At 48.0% G+C, this 17,500-nt stretch overlaps 1 protein-coding gene across 3 annotated transcripts in view; it reads left to right on the top strand.

Moving 5' to 3' along the window:
- The window catches only part of acot7 (acyl-CoA thioesterase 7), a gene marked incomplete at its 5' end in the record, with an annotated part of 44,601 nt that overhangs the window by 22,640 nt on the left and 4,461 nt on the right, over nucleotides 1-17,500 (top strand). For all 3 annotated transcript variants that reach the window (XM_079742476.1, XM_079742474.1, XM_079742475.1), the window contains 2 exons: nucleotides 7,847-7,963; nucleotides 13,223-13,407. In XM_079742476.1, coding sequence (XP_079598602.1) covers nucleotides 7,847-7,963; nucleotides 13,223-13,407 — 302 coding nt within the window. The remainder of the gene's footprint in view (nucleotides 1-7,846; nucleotides 7,964-13,222; nucleotides 13,408-17,500) is intronic.

The raw sequence follows: 17,500 nt of genomic DNA, 5'->3' as shown, positions 1-17,500 counted from the left end.
GCTCTTCCCCCTCCCCTGCAAAAACCAAGGAAGCATTCCGGTGGTTTCCATGGAAACAGTGGTTGATTGCCACGAGCAAAACCACTACAGTCTGATGGTGGGGGTAATCACTAATACATTTGTGTTGGGGGGGGGGGGAGCTTTGCCTGGGCAGCAATAGATTAACACATAGATTTTTGCCGATATTGGTCACAAGTCTCTAGCCAATCAGAGTGAGTCTCCTCCTCTTCTCAATCTTGCCGAATCGGGTTGAAGAAAAGAATATTGTCCCCTGACGAAAGCCTTCTGTGCAGATTTATGTTTTGTCTTTTCTCTTTTACCAACGTTTTTCAGTCTATTTCGAAAAATAATTGTAGAAAATTATTCAGTCTATTACTAAAAGCCAGTCCCTCCAGAAAAACACGATTATGCGATTGCATAATTCAACACATAATCAGACAAAGTCTGCATATTCATGCAGGGGCCGCATTTTTTCAAATATGCCGCACTTTCACCGCATAAATTGCAGATTTCCGCGCAAAATATGCGGGTCTTGCCTGATTTCATAATCCCCGCATTTTCGTTGCAACTTCATCATGCAGCATGATATTGCATAAATATGCCGCATATTTCATCGCATTTTTTAAGAAAACGTGCCGCATAATCGAGGATTTTTGGCCGCAACAATCACAAAAAAACGCCACATTTTTCTGGAGGGACTGAAAAGCGTTTTGGTTGCTCTGTAGATCGCAACATTTCCCTTGGGCGTCACCATTGTTACTATAATACAGCCCCCCTTATTTGTCATTGAACTGATTCTCCCTCGACTGAGTTCTGATGGGGAGCATGTTCCCATCGGTCCACAGGGTGTAACCTCAGAGATCAAAGTAGTCCGACAAGGCCAGAACCAAGCTGGTACAAACCTAGGTTTTGTACTTCATGATGACATCACGCATCTGAGTTCACTGGAAGGTGCTTTTGATTAAAGAGGATACAAAAATGTATTTAAGTAATTTAACATACACACATTATACAAGTGGGATATATTGAAGGATAGTGGTTCTGCAGTAAATAGTGAGTATTCAAAATGGAGCAAGGTGAGGAAAGGGGAGTATTTAGTAGGTCACTTATTCAGGATGTTTAGGAGACTGGAAGAGGCGGATGTCCGTCTGTAGGAGAAGATCCATCTGAGGTGTGTGTGTGTGTGTGTGTGTGTGTGTGTGTGTGTGTGTGTGTGTGTGTGTGTGTGTGTGTGAGAGAGTTGAGTTATCTATCTATGAAGCATAAATATGTCACTTGCTATGAGAAGCAGGGCTGTGTGTGAGAGATAAATGAGATGAGTGTCATTGTGTGGTTCCATCATGTCATATTGTTCTAGAACAGATGCTGGGTCTTGACGCAGGTCACATTGATTGATTTTCTGCCTCATCGTTAGAAAATGTTAACTTTTAAGAAAAGAAAAAAACATTGCAGCTGGGCCTTATATCTTTGTTCCTTAACTCAAACCTTGTGAATGTATTCAGTGAGTTAGTAAGTGGTTGCCCAGTTAGTAAGCATGCAGAGAGAGCTACAGTGTGACAGTTACTGTGCACTGTAGCATTTTCTAAACTATTCCCCTTCCTCAGCCACAGCGGGGGTCCACTGTGTGGGACCCCCGCTGTCTGTCTAATACCTTAACATCTGGATAAACGGCAGACACAAAACACGATAAACAAAACCAAACCAGAAGGCCGCAGGGGGTGTTCGGAAACCGCGTGTCGACTACGGAGCCGTTGCCGTGGTTACGGCTCATCACGGGGGCCGTTTGAACCTTTTGAATGTGCAGTTTGTGATTAAAAGGAATCGGGAGGTAGAGGGAGGGGAGGGAGAACGCGGGGGCGGAGGCATGGGCCTCGTTCACATAGCGGCCATCTTGGTTCTAGGCGCATATAGATTCACCACCCAGCTCGTGTAAGAACCCAGTGACCTGATGGAAAAGGTATTTCTTGCCAAACTGAAAGATTTTGTAAGTTGCCCCAATCTCAAAAGATGATAGCAATGCAAACATTGTGTCTGAACAGTCAGAAAGACTTGGCCGGCATTTGTATTTAAAGTAGTGAAAAGTCAAAAAAACGTTTCTATGCAAGGAACTTCTTCGGTCTCAAAAGCCAAAGTAAAATCCACTTATTTTGAAGTATGCTGCCACCTTTAGGCACATAAAGGGAGAAGCTGGGCCGACAGTTACAACTAAATGTCTTTGATTTGGGGACTTTTTGGAAGCTATTGAAAGAAATCAGACCGGGGCAAGGAGCAATATGCGCTATAGAGTCGCCGTTGAAGACACTTAATGCTTAAAGTCTGCAAGGCCGCTTGTCCCCGTGAAGACCATGAAGTGAACCAACCGCTCTATACTAAACCCTGCTCCACCACATGTCCTCTTCTCCCTCCCTTGCCATTTAAAGACCCCGGGATTAAAAACCACCTCTTATCTTATCTTCCAGCACCACAGCCCCTAAAGCCTCTCTCCATGTTCACCTCCCCTCCCACTCGCTGCTACAATACATCCTCCATTTTGGAACGCTCACCCACTGAGCCACAGGGAGGGACCCTGCCCCCCCCCCCTGCCCCTTTCCACCCCTCAGGAGCCCTGGTAATGAATGAACCGGGACTCTTTTGATCCAACATGTCCGTTATCGGTACTGAGAATTATTAATATAAGGAGCACAAAGGGGCGGAAGGAAATAACTCACGTACACACATGCAGGAGGAGGGAGAGAGGGAGAGAGAGAGAGAGAGAGAGAGAGAGAGAGAGATAGAGAGAGAGAGAGAGAGAGAGAGAGAGAGAGAGAGAGAGAGAGAGAGAGAGAGAGAGAGAGAGCGGTTTAATCAAAGCAGCTCCTTCAGTCCCCTTAGGATCTCGTTATTTTGCCATCATCCTCCAACGACCACCCAAATATAGGCTTTATTTCCCTCGACTGTGTGTGTTGGGAACTGTAATAGAACATGATTAAACATAGTCTTTGATGGTTATTATAACTTTGTTGAGTTAAAAACGTCCTATGAAATATTATGTGTCTAAGAGAGACTATTAGTTTGTGGTTTCCTAGAAATAGAGTCTTTTTTCGATCTTGATCAATACAACATGTTTTGCTCTTCTGGGGGAGAGAACTGGGTGTGGCGTCCCTCTTGATTGACAGCTCTGGGTCTGCAGTCTCAGATAAGCATGGATTTGTGAAGCACCAACAGTTATGGAGGCAGCACACATCCAGATAATATTATAAGCCATATGCTCAAACACCAAATGCATGTATACTATTCAAGTGTTCCTAGGGTGGAACATTGCTTTAAACTTCCACATCAGCTAAAACTTTGAGAAGATGTGCGTGCGTGTGCGTGCGTGTGTTTGTGTGTGTTTGTGCGTGTAAACCAAAAAAAAGAAATACTCGTGATCACACACACACACACACACACACACACACACACACACACACACACACGTAAATGTAATTATCCCGTGTGTGATTAGCATTGGGCTACAACACATTGGTGTTTTCCAGGAAGCGGCGAGTGTGACGCGGCGTGTACAGGCATGGCCGGGCCCCCACCTGCTCCCCCATGGGACCCTCCCCCTCCTCACCCCTCCATCCTGGGTGACATCTCAATTCACACCCTGGGGCTGAGGCGGGAGGGAGGGAGGGAGGGAGGGAGGGGAGAAGTGGGCGTCAAACAATAAGACATCATTCGGCACACGTTTCTGAGAGTTAAAATAAATGTATTTAACGGTTAGGTTTCCTTCACGGGGAAATAAACACATACGTAAATAGGGGGGGTAATTCAATGAATGCATTGCATTTATGGTTTATCGGCGAAATGCTCAAAGAGTGTGTTTTACACACACACACACACACACACACCCCACTCCCCCCTTCCCTCCGCCCAGACTCCCTGGGCCAACACCAGCCCTCTGTAACAGCCAGAGAGGAGGGGATGAAGGTGGGTGTTGTCTTTGGAGCGGCCCGTCAGCAGCGGTGTTTGAGTGATGCTGACGGGGACTGATTGTTGAACCAGAGCAAGCTATCCGACACACTGAGGTGCCGGGTCTATGTCTTGTACTGCGTACTGGAGCTCTCTACCCCTCCTCCCCCCACAATGTTACACAGCCCCTTCCACCTCCTCTGCCAACACCTGGCACCAGCGAGTTTGGCAGCTCGCTACCGTCGAGAGATTTAAACCGCTTTTAATCACCTCCAGAAAGCAGATCTATCTGTCTCTCTCTCCGTCCATCTGTCGATACGTCTGTTTGGTCCGGCTGGCTGTCTGTCATCTCACGGAATCGATAGACCGTCTCCGTCTCGTTTATAAGACGTGTGTTTCATTTACTTTTGGTTTCACCTTGTGGGGTGTTGTCGTTTTAAACTGTGCTGTGTCTCTTTTCGGGAAACATGAGACTACCCTTGTCTCAATAATGCGTGCGTCGAAGAAAGACTAATTTCAAGGAAGACATTTTCAGGTAATGTTTTTCCTGTCTTAGAAAATTTGCTACGTAATAAGATAAAAGGTTTTAAAACGCAGTCGCCACTTGCCACAAAGTGATTCAGCAATTAAGTAGTCAGGTTGCTATTCCCGTCCTCCATCTTGTCTGCTGTGATGCCAGCAGAAGCTTCCAGAAAGCGGCGGGGTTCGTCTCACTGGGCCTCCCACGCGCGCCGTGCTCCAGAACCGGGCCCCACGCCGCAGATGGCTCCTAGACCGAGCAGTGCACCCCCCGCCAAGAACACCTATTGATTCACTGTAGCGGGCCGTGCTAGCTCTGACTTACAGCACAGGACTCAATCAAGCTTTTAGATATGTTATGTATATTTATGTATAACTATCTCCATCCAAGGTTGTAGGCAGGTTTAGACGACACACACAAACACTCGCACACTGGCTCACTGACTCACTCACTCACTCACTAAGTCACTCACTCACTCACTAAGTCACTCACTCACTCACTCACTCACTCACTCACTCACTCACATAGGCCTGTCAACCTAAAGGCAGATGCTGCCCTCTGCTTCTTAAACCTATGCTAGTCCCCCCCCCCACCCCATCACTTACAAGATGTTCTATTGTTCATGGAGAAACCCGTCGACATCTGACCATTCTGTCTCTTCCCTCAGCAACCTCCACCCACACACCCCTCCGCCTGCTGAGGCTATCTGCCTGTGACCGTGGTATCCAAGCTTATTACACAGCATTGTCCAATACCCTATTCTGATTGGTCCATTATGGCATTTTACCGTCTTTTATTTCCGTACAGCAGACCGCTGCTATGTAGAACAAACCACTTCTATGTATAACAGACTCTTGCTATGTTTAACAGACCACTGCTATGTTTAACAGACTGCTGCTATGTATAACAGACTCTTGCTATGTATAACAGACTCTTGCTATGTATAACAGACTCTTGCTATATATAACAGACTCTTGCTATGTATAACAGACCACTGCTATGTTTAACAGACTGCTGCTATATATAACAGACTCTTGCTATATATAACAGACTCTTGCTATGTATAACAGACTCTTGCTATGTATAACAGACTCTTGCTATATATAACAGACTCTTGCTATGTATAACAGACTCTTGCTATGTATAACAGATCGTTGCTATGTTTAGCACACCGTTGCTATGTTTAACAGACCGTTGCCATGGCAGCCGTTCCAACCATATTTAACTATTACCTTTTTTTTACGGAAGCAATGAAATCCTTTTTTAACCCAAACATAATTTTTTGTTGCCATATTTTGCGTCAAAGTATTGATTTTATTTAGTAAGCAGCCACGTTAAATGCGTACCAATGTACATTGAGACTCTCATTATGTTGAAATAAGTCCAGGTTTGTATCACAATAATGACCTGCTTGCCGTACATTATCCCTGACATGTTTGACCTTTAACCCTTCTACCTTTTCGTAGTGTCCGTCACTCAGTACTCCTTAACCCCCTTCTGTGTGCATCAACCCAGCAGTTCCTCCAAGCGGAACTCGCTGTCTTTTCGGAATGACGGATCAATTCTATCCTTTCCGCTGTTTTCTCGTGATGACGTTCTAAAATAGTTAACCGTGCGATAAACTCTATTTTCAGCAGTGTTACTTGATTGAAGGATGACATAAAAATGGACAAAAAAATACAATAAAAACGCAATAGGAATTACTATGTCAAACGGCGACCGTACAAACGTTTCGTCCCAAAGAGCTGAAATAGGTCCTGTTGAGAACCATTGAAGACAGCAATCGTTAAAGCCGGGTCTTACAGAGACGGACTTGTCATTAAAGTCCAAACTCCGTAATCAAAGCGTGTATAAAAAACGAGGTATTAAATTAGGTAGACATTAGGTATTCAGTATCGGCCGTTAGTAGCTCATTAGGTTCGTCAGCATTAGGCGAGCGCTGTTGAACAACATCCTCTCGAGTAACAAGAACATTTAATCAGCCCTAAACGGCCAGTTCGGATTTTCAACCAAAATGAATATGAAAAGCATGCATTCCCCATCCCTCTCTCCGTCTCTCTCTCTCTGTCTCTCACTCTCTGTCTCTCCGTCTCTGTCTCTGTCCCTCTCTCTGTCTCTCTGTGTCTTTCTCAATCTTTGTTTCTCGCATGCTGTCTCTCTCTGTTTCTCCCTCTCTCTGTCCCTCCCTCTCTCTCTGTGGCTCTCACTCTGTCTCTCTCAGTGTGTCTCACTTTCTGTCCCTCTCAATCTCTGTCCCTGTCTCTCTCTCTCTTGCTCTCGCTCTCGCTCTGTCTCTCTCCCCCATATCTGCCTCTGTTTCTCTCTCTCTACCTCGTTACTGTGGATAATAGAGCCCAGCTGGCTCCCTTAATGCCTCTTGATTGCATAGGAAGGAGAGTTGTTTAGTTTCTGATGTAACTCATAAAGCCTCAGCATTCATTTGGACCGTAATGCCGATCCATCACCATGGCAATGAATAATCACATCTATTCAAATTACTGTACCAATGATGCAATAGCATCAGTAATCTTTGTATTAGATTAGAAATTTTGAATAATGGTAATCAAAGTAGCCCCAATAGTGTAGTCAATGGTTTGAAAGCCCCCCCCCCACACACTTAAATTACTTCCAATTTCAATCAGAAAAAAAATCCAAATTTTCTCCAAAATGACGCCGACTCTTAACCCATGATTAAAGCGTCTGGCCATGAACTCTAATGGAGGGTAGAAGGAGGTGGAAGTACTTCGTTCAGATTGAGGCCAGCACTCGTGTTCTGCTCCAGAGCTCTTCTGGGTCCCCTGCTGTTGTCGTCCATCTAGCTGCTAATGGACTGTGTTGGACCGGCCTCAAACCAGCTCTGAGTGGCCTCGTGTTGAGAGAATGAGTGGAGAGGAGAGAAGCATTCATTAATTTTGTGGTGTTATATTTAGTGCTTGTTCCTGCACACTTTGTGTGTGTGTGTGTGTGTGTGTGTGTGTGTGTGTGTGTGTGTGTGTTTCAGTGTGTGTATATGCATGGTAGATGGTGTACATGTGTCCTACCTGAGATAGATGTGTTATAAAACAAAACTATATAGTTATTTAGCACACCTTTCGATCCATAGTGGATTTCGATTCATGTCACTAAGGTGCAGGTGGGGGCCAGATCAGGCCTCAGAGATTGGGTATCAACCCAGCATCTTTGGCTGGAGTTGACCTTGTATGCATCTTTAAGTAACTACCCTACCTATGTAGCAGACCCCTTTATCCAGCGGCACTTCCAGTGTATTCAGATGCGTGTCAGGGGGTGTCTGTTTCCAGGCAACTCCCTGGGTGAGGGTGCAGTGATGGGGGTGGGGGCGGGGGATCATACCAAGAACCTCCACTCACCTCCATGTTTTGTGCCGCCTTCCAGGTGTGACCATGAAGCTGATGGACGAGGTGGCGGGCATCGTGGGCGCCAGACACTGCAACACGCGCATCGTCACAGCCTGCGTGGACGCCATCAACTTCCACCGCAAGATCAAGAAAGGTAATCCCCAGCCTAACCCTAACCCTAACCCTAACCGGGGGCCACAGCAAACTTCATTATCACATCTTATTTACACACATGTTATGCTTCACTGTGCGCAGAGTGTAGATTGTATGCCATTCTAGGTGGGTTGAGTGGGGTGGGGAGTGGGATCTCGGTGATAAACTATGACGAAAAGTGTGGATGGGTCACATCAAGGAGGGGAGGGTGCACCACACATTCTCCTTCTCCTCCGTACTGTCTGAGAACCTTTAAAGAGGTGGCCCAAAAAACAACTGATAGAGAGGGGAGGGAGCAGCGGAGAGAGGGAGAGGTGGAGAGGTAGAAGGGGAGGGGAGAGACAGAGAGACAGAGAGGACAACATCAGAGAGAGATACATAGGGAGAGATAGAGAGACAGAGAGGACAACATCAGAGAGAGATACATAGGGAGAGATAGAGAGACAGAGAGGACAACATCAGAGGGAGATACATAGGGAGAGAGAGAGAGACAGAGAGGACAACATCAGAGGGAGATACATAGGGAGAGATAGAGAGACAGAGAGGACAACATCAGAGGGAGATACATAGGGAGAGATAGAGAGACAGAGAGGACAACATCAGAGAGAGATACATAGGGAGAGATAGAGAGACAGAGAGGACAACATCAGAGAGAGATACATAGGGAGAGATAGAGAGACAGAGAGGACAACATCAGAGAGAGATACATAGGGAGAGATAGAGAGACAGAGAGGACAACATCAGAGGGAGATACATAGGGAGAGAGCGAGAGAGAAAGAGGACAACATCAGAGAGAGATACATAGGGAGAGATAGAGAGACAGAGAGGACAACATCAGAGGGAGATACATAGGGAGAGAGAGAGAGACAGAGAGGACAACATCAGAGGGAGATACATAGGGAGAGATAGAGAGACAGAGAGGGGAACATCAGAGGGAGATACATAGGGAGAGATAGAGAGACAGAGAGGACAACATCAGAGGGAGATACATAGGGAGAGATAGAGAGACAGAGAGGGGAACATCAGAGGGAGATACATAGGGAGAGAGAGAGAGAGAGAGAGAGAGAGGGAGAGAGAGAGAGAGAGAGAGGACAACATCAGAGAGAGAGAGAGAGAGAGGAAGACATCAAGAGAGAGCTACATAGGGAGTGAGTGAGAGAGAGAGAGAGAGAGGAAGACATCAAGAGAGAGCTACATAGGGAGTGAGAGAGAGCGAGAGACATAGGGAGAGAGGGGGGATATATATAGAGGGACCCACGACACTAGAGAGGGTGTACTTGTTCCAAGGCAACCACACACTGAGAGGACATGTTGAGAGCCGCGATGGCAGCTCCGACTGCTTCGGCGTGCTCCTGGTGTCTCCGTCCTCCCTGTGCTCGTGGGATGACGCTCACGTCTCCTCCACCACCTGTCCTCCCAGCCCTGCCTGGTGGGGACCCCCCAGGCCCTCCTCAGCCATTGTTCAAACGTAGCTGTGGCGCACACTTTATGTTAGGTACTGTGTTGGTGCGTGTGTTTTTGTGCATGTGTTTGTGTGGTGACGTGTATGTGTTTGTGTGACGGTGTCTTTGTGTGATGGTGTGTTTTTGTGTTGGTGTGTATGTCTTTGTGTGTTGGTATGGACGTGTTGGTGTGTTTGTGGTTGTGTGTTGGTGTGCATGCGGTTGTGTGTTGGTGTGTATGTGTTGGTGTGATGGTGTGTTTGTGTGTGGGTGTTTGTGTATTGTGTATGTGTGTTGTGTGTATGTATTTGTGTGGTGGTGTGTTTGTGTTGGTGTGTTTGTGTGATGGTTTGTTGGTGAGTTTGTGTTTGTGTGTTGGAATGTATGTGTTGGTGTGTATGTGGTAGTCTGTTGGTGTGTATGTGGTTGTGTGTTATTATCTATGTGTTGGTGTGTATGTGTTGGTGTGTATGTGGTTGTGTGTTGGTGTGTTTGTGTGGCTGTGTTGTTGTGTTTGTGCGTTGGTGTGTATGTGGTTGTGTATTGGTATGAATGTGTTGGTGTGTATGTGGTTGTGCGTTGGTGTGTATGTGGTTGTGTGTTGGTATGTTTGTATTGGTGTGGTTGTCTGTTGGTGTGTATGTGGTTGTGTATTGGTATGAATGTGTTGTTGTGTATGTGTTTGTGTGTCGGTGTGTATGTGGTTGTGTATTGGTATGAATGTGTTGGTGTGTATGTGGTTGTGTGTTGGTATGTTTGTATTGGTGTGGTTGTCTGTTGGTGTGTATGTGTTTGTGTGGGTGTGTTGTTGTGTATGTGTTTGTGTGTCGGTGTGTATGTGGTTGTGTATTGGTATGAATGTGTTGGTGTGTATGTGGTTGTGTGTTGGTATGTTTGTATTGTACACACACACACTCCCCAAAACACACACACACTCCCCAAAACACACACACACTCCCCTCCAAATAAACCAATCATAACAATAATGACAATAATTAATAAATGGTTATTAAGCTCGCCAACATGGCATCTGGTATTTTGATGCTGTTAAAGCTTATGTTTAATACAATCTTGTCGAACACAGAATAATTATGGCTAATGATTTGGGACAAACGATTTAAACTATCTGATGGAACCATACTAAGTTATGCAGCTTAATGAGTTATCTTATTATGCTAATACCGTGATAATAAACTTGGAATCATGAAAGAGTGCCCTTCTCGAAACACACACACACACACACACACACACACACACACACACACACACACACACACACACACACACTAAATTAATACACAGTCAACAAAGTCTGTGTGCAAACACACTAGCTATGTGAGACAAAGAAACCTTATCAACTCTTAAAATAAACTCTATACCGTGACAGACAGGAATATGAGCTGTTCACTATCAGTCCACGAACCAGATCCGCTGAAGATATCGATCTGGCATTAATATTGATGCCACTATGGCATAGAATTCACTTCACAGACTGTGTGGACGTACTATTTGTAGCCATACGGTGCTATAAATACTGCATATTACCTAAACAAGGTCTGTGGGTTGGTGTTTTATTTTAGCTCAAGCATGAATACATTATAAGGCAGGCGAGGGTCTCCTGGGGATGCCGCTTCAAGATAAACTCGATATAAAAACAGAGCCAATTTACAGACCGGGTGCTACGGATTTAACGCAAACATGCTTTGCATCCTTCCACCCGTTCGCTATTGACTCTTTAGTCATTTAGAAAGCCCTTCTCCAAAGCGGCTCACACTGAACCAGATACAGGTCAGGAAGGAGCAGGCTGGGGCTTAGGTCACCGCCTCCACTATCCTGCAGTGGGATGGTTTCTAACAAACCTCTCCCCGCGGGACCAGGGCGTGTTCTCTGGAGTTAACCAGGTCAGCCTCCAAGTGTCCCTCTGATGAACGCTGTGCGTTTGGCCTGGGCGTGCTGCATCAGAGCGAGAGGGGGGAGGCTGGACCCCTCACCCCTTCCTTACCCTCCCCTCACCCCTCCCTTACCCTCCCCTCACCCCTCCCTTACCCTCCCCTCACCCCTCAACCCCCTCACCCCTCCCTTACCCTCCCCTCACCCCTCCCTTACCCTCCCCTCACCCCTCCCTTACCCTCCCCTCACTCCTCAACCCCCTCTGCCCTCTCTTACCTTCCCCTCACCCCTCAACCCCCTCTGCCCTCTCTTACCCTCCCTATCCTCCCCTTCTCCCCCATATACCACCAGGCAGCCCCTAAAGGTTAGCAACAGAGCCGGGGGGGGGGAGAAGATAGAGGTGGGGGCAGCGGAGGATGAAATGAGTTCAGGAGTAGAAGGAGACATAAGGGGAGGCAGATCAGACGGATCAGACTGTGATGAAGGGCCTCCGCGGCCCGGTGGTGAGAGAGCGAGCCCTCACACTCGCTCTCTTTCACATCACTAAAGACCACCTCAAGGGCCGCTCGTCCAGACGCTCTGAATTGCAGCAGCACGCCGCGTGTTTCATTATGGATGGGGCCGAACTCTCGTTCCTTTGTAACTTCTGGGTTGTACACTCCAGAGCTGACCGGAATATTAGCCAGGAAAACTACGTGTCTCGTTTCTATGGGAACCGCCAAGTATGAAACAAGTCTTGCATGAAAGTTCCTTGCAGGGAGAAATGTAAGAGCATACAGATATGGATGTGTAAACACAGCGCCAACGATGTCCAGTGACATCGGTTGACCCCTGGGATCCCACAGTCCCTTTCCGAGCCCACGGACCCCCAGGAAGATACTGTGGGAGAAAGTGAATCCCAAACAAACCAACACAAACGTACAGACGCTCACACGAAAAAAAAACGAATACACAAACGCACTCACATAGACACGCCCCCACTCAAGCACATCCACCCCATGGGACTGCCAGCAGGCATTTCAATCCCACGGCTCCCAGAGGCCTCATGTCCCTCAGCACCGTGCAGTCCTGTGGTCCTACGGTGTACATAAAGCATATACTTTTACCTCCACCTTATTGACTCTTCCTCCTCCTCCTCCTCCTCCTGGTCCCTGGTGACCCCCCCCTCCTCCTCCTCCTCCTCCTCCTCCTCCTCCTCCTCCTCCTCCACTTGGTCCCTGGTGACCCCCCCTCCTTCTCCTCCTCCTCCTCCTCCTCCTCCTCCACTTGGTCCCTGGTGACCCCTCCTCCTCCTCCTCCTCCTCCTCCTCCTGGTCCCTGGTGACCCATCCTCCTCCTCCTCCTCCTCCTCCACTTGGTCCCTGGTGACCCCCCCCTCCTTCTCCTCCTCCTCCTCCTCCTCCTCCTCCTCCTCCTCCTCCACTTGGTCCCTGGTGACCCCTCCTCCTCCTCCTCCTCCTCCTCCTCCTGGTCCCTGGTGACCCCTCCTCCTCCTCCTCCACTTGGTCCCTGGTGACCCCTCCTCCTCCTCCTCCTCCTCCTCCTCCTCCTGGTCCCTGGTGACCCCTCCTCCTCCTCCCCCTCCTGTTCCCTGGTGACCCCTCCTCCTCCTCCTCCTCCTCCTCCTCCTCCTCCTCCTCCTCCACTTGGTCCCTGGTGACCCCTCCTCCTCCTCCTTCTCCTCCTCCTCCTCCTCTTCCTCCTCCACTTGGTCCCTGGTGACCCCTCCTCCTCCTCCTCCTCCTCCTCCTCCTGGTCCCTGGTGACCCCCCCCTCCTTCTCCTCCTCCTCCTCCTCCTCCTCCTCCTCCTGGTCCCTGGTGACCCCTCCTCCTCCTCCTCCTCCTCCCCCTCCTGGTCCCTGGTGACCCCTCCTCCTCCTCCTCCTCCTGGACCCTGGTGACGCCTCACCCTCCTCTCCCCCCCCAGGCTCCCTGCTGAAGGTGCAGGGCCGCATGGCCTTCACCAGCCCCCGCTCCATGGAGATCCAGGTGATTGTGGACGTGGAGCCCCTCATCGAGGCCGACAAGGCCCCGTACCGGGCCGTCTCCGCTTCCTTCACCTTCATCTCCCTGGACAAGGACAACCGGCCCCTCCCCGTGCCCCTCCTCAAGGTAACGTCCCGCCGGCCCCCGTCGTCCCCGGTGACGTCAATGTATGTAAAGTGGCCATTTCAAACGCACCGCCCACCGCCCACGGTACACCCATCTCCATATCACACATCACCTCTGTGTTCTCTATTGTCTGCTCCTGTCTCTCACCCCTCAACACCTGGCTGCCCCCACCTCACACAGTCCGCTGTTGTGCCTCGCCATCCCGTTTTTTTTATTTGAGAAAAGAAGAAAGGGAAAAAAAAGAGAAGGCTGATATTTAATAATTCATCGCCGACGCTATTAGTGGAGTTCTACTTGGAGAGCCAGCGGCACCTCTGATATACATATCAGAAACCCACTGAGGACTGTGTGTGTGTGTGTGTGTGTGTGTGTGTGTGTGTGTGTGTGTGTGTGTGTCTGTAAAGGATCCATGTAAAGAACATGAACGGAGGTTTGGATAAGTATTCATGATTACCCATTTAAGGATTGGGTTAGGGTTAGCGGGGGGGGTTCAATTAGAGAATATAAAACGGGCGTGTCCGTTTGCTGTTGTCGACAAACACTCTGCTCGTCGGTGGGTAACTGACAGACGGACGGTGTCGCTGGGGGAGTGGGTGGAGGCTCTGTAGCTAGGTGTAGCCTGCGGTCTCGCTCACGGCTCCTGCCCTTGGTTTCTGGTGGAGAGATGTTGCAGAGGGGACTGTACCAATGTGATGGGAATTAGGGAAGCAGGTTTGCGAACCACGTTCCAAAGAAACGCGTCCTTATTTTTATATCTTTGATTCTGCCCACTTCCCCATTAGCTATGACGGCTAACAGCTTGCGCTCGGAATTATCACACAATGTTGTTCGACAGACCAGGGTGGGGAATACGTATCCATAGCAACCGGTTCATGTTGAATAATTCGTGGATTTTTCTTTTTTTCTTATCAATTATTCTTTATTCATGTTTTTACTTAGAAAACGTGATCAATGTCTTAATTGATCCATTTACTTTCATATCAGAGTGCTGTAAAATCATAAATTATCTATCCACATCTAAAAGCCCAACATGCGGTGTTGCTGGTTTAGAATTCATTCAAGGCTTATGGACTATTATCAGGGCATAAAACTATGGGCGTTCATACATGAACTACTGTAATTCAGCTGTGTAAAAACACACTGTTCTCAGTCCTCTGTCTGCTCTCCATGGCCTTGCAAAGAGAATTTCAAATGAGACGAACGATCGCCTACCCTTCCTCACAATACTGATCTGGCACCAGCTCTCTTGTACACGCTATAAATAGCATGATCAAAAGGACACAGATGCTATTTTTAACCCACAATCTCTCTCTCTCTTTCACTCTCTCCCTCTCTCTCCGTCCCTCTTTCAATCTCTCTCTCTCTCTCTCTCTCTCTCTCTCTCTCTCTCTCTTCATCCCTCTGTCACTTCCATCTCTATTCTCTTGAGGTTTCACTACCCCTTTTCATGTGAAAAAATCTGCCCAGTCTAGTTTTAGACGTCCCTATTTTAGACATGCATGGCCTGCACTTGCATGTGTGTGTGTTTGTGTGTGTGTTTAGGGGGGTTGGTTTACTGTAGTCAGCTATAAACAATGGTTAAACAGTAAACAGGGGGAGGTGGGAGGGAGAGATTAGTTTTTCCCTTGATAACGGCAGCCACGGAAATTCTCCGATGTCCACAATTACAAACATTGGTGTAAAAGTGAACTGTATCACACAAGCATTGGTTGCAGTTGTTTCATTGGACTCTTTAATGCAAGCAGGGGGAATGTGTGGGACAAGCGATGCTAACTCTAGCCTCACGTTAGCCTTGCTCACGCTAGCCCTGCTCACGCTAGCCCGGCTCACACTAGCCATGCTCACGCTAGCCCGGTTCACGCTAGCATGCTCACGCTAGCCCGGCTCAAGCTAGCCATGCTAATTCTAGCCATGCTCACGCTAGCCATGTTCACGCTAGCCCGGCTCGAGCAAGCCTTGCTCACGGTAGCCCTGCTCACGCTAGCCATGCTAATTCTAGCCATGCTCACTTTAGCCTGGTTCACGCTAGCTCGGCTCACGCTAGCTCGGCTCACACTAGCCCGGCTCACGCTAGCCATATCTATGCTATTTTTTGGTGTGTTTTGTCTTGTTGTTAGTCAGCCATTTGAGTGGTCATAATGCTTTTGTGATTGGTTAACAATGTCAGCCAACAGAGTGTATTCTGCAACTGCTCTGCAATGTTTCAATTTTTGAATCAAAGACTCTCAGACTTTCATCCTCCCTCACTCTTTCTCTCTGTCTGCTCCTCCTACTTCATGTTGTTGCATCCAGTTTTCTTAATCTATTCCTCCTCTTCTTTCTTTATTTGTTTTGTTCCACTTCCCCCCCCTTCCTCCCACCTCCTCCATGCTATGTACTTGTATTCTCTCTCTCTCTCTCTCTCTCTCTCTCTCCCTCTCTCTCTCTTTCTTTTTTGATGAAGGCTTTCATGCCTTCGACATGCTTGTCATGTTCCCCGGCCCCAGCATGCACCACGACTCTCTGATGAATTCTCATCTATTCTGTTGGAGCTACTTCATCATGACTACTGGAGGCATGGCTGCTCCTCGTCTCTAGGAAGGCATTGTGTTTCTCTGCACAGAGCGGGGGGGAGATGGACTGGGTGTGCATGTTTTGAGTGTGGCTGATGAAGAGGATGGGCTGTTTTTAAAGCTGCGTTCTCTTTGGAGAGGGAATGTGTTCCGGTTCTGTGGTGTGCAGGTGACTTGAAGCAGAGTGCGGCTCGGACCATGAAACGGTCAACCATTATCTTTCCGTTCCACACACATACACAGACAAACACACACCTGGACAAAGGCGACAGACACAAGTACACACATGCACACATGTACACAGACAAACACACACGTGGACAAAGGCAACAGACAAAAGTACAAACATGCACACATGAACTCAGACAAACAGACACCTGGACAAAGGCGACAGACACAAGTACACACATGCACACATGTACACAGACAAACACACACGTGGACAAAGGTGACACACATACATGCCGACACATTCATACACAAGCAAAAATCACAGTGGGAAACACACACACACACACACACACACACACACACACACACACACACACACACACACACACTGTCAAGTACAGCAGACAGACACACACTGTCAAGTACAACAGACAGACAGGCATACAGACGAAGGTGTCTCACCTCCCGCCGTTCCTGCAGATGGTTGCTGTGTATTTTTTCCGGAGGAGTCTGCCTTCATCTTGGATCTCCAGTTGAGAGGCTTGTATTTGGCACCGGCTCCATGCCCACTCTAATAACAGCCCATGCCAGCCCTCTGCTGCCTGTCTCCACGCTCCCGCCTCTCTGCTCAGGGATGGTGACCCTGTGCCAAGTCTCTCTCCTCTCTCCCCTCTCCTCTCTCCCCTCTTCTCTCTCCCCTCCCCATCAGCTCCTCTCCCCATCACCTCCTGTCTCCATCACCTCCTCTTCATCACCTCCACTCCCCTCTCGCTTCTTTCCCTCTCCAGGACCTCCTCTCCCCCCCCTTTCTCCTCTCCCCTCGCTCCCCTCTCCGTCACCTGCCCTGCCCCCTCCCCTCGCCCCTCTCCCCTCTCTCTATCCCCTCGTCTCCCCTCTACATCTCAGGACCTGAGTACTTGAAATTGAAACTGTGCACTGATGCTATCCTCCGTAATGAATCTTCCGTCGTCCATTTATCACTTTTTAAAAGACACTGTTTACGACATTTTGGAAATATACAATATATCTGCAGTACCCACCATCCAATGCAAAGGCATAGGTTATTCAGACTCACGTTGTGTATATCATAAAATAAACACAGCGAGAGGAATTTGACCTGCTTACAGAGCAAGAGAGCAGAGATCGAGAGGAGATCTACACCAGAGCAGCCTCTCTGCTGGTGTTTTACTTTACTATGTTATCTATATGACCTTGTAGAGTGTCTTATAAGATGACAATGTCCATTCATTCCGATGTCTTGTCTCTAGTGACTTAATGTTAAAAAATATAATTTGCGTTTACTTTTTCTTTGTCATGTAAAAAACATATATATATAAATGAATTGGCAAAGCAAAGATAATTCAATTAGG

The sequence above is a fragment of the Pollachius pollachius genome (assembly GCF_949987615.1).
Source record: "Pollachius pollachius genome assembly, chromosome: 8".
Classification (NCBI taxonomy): domain Eukaryota; kingdom Metazoa; phylum Chordata; class Actinopteri; order Gadiformes; family Gadidae; genus Pollachius; species Pollachius pollachius.
This window is presented reverse-complemented; position numbering and strand designations above follow the sequence as displayed.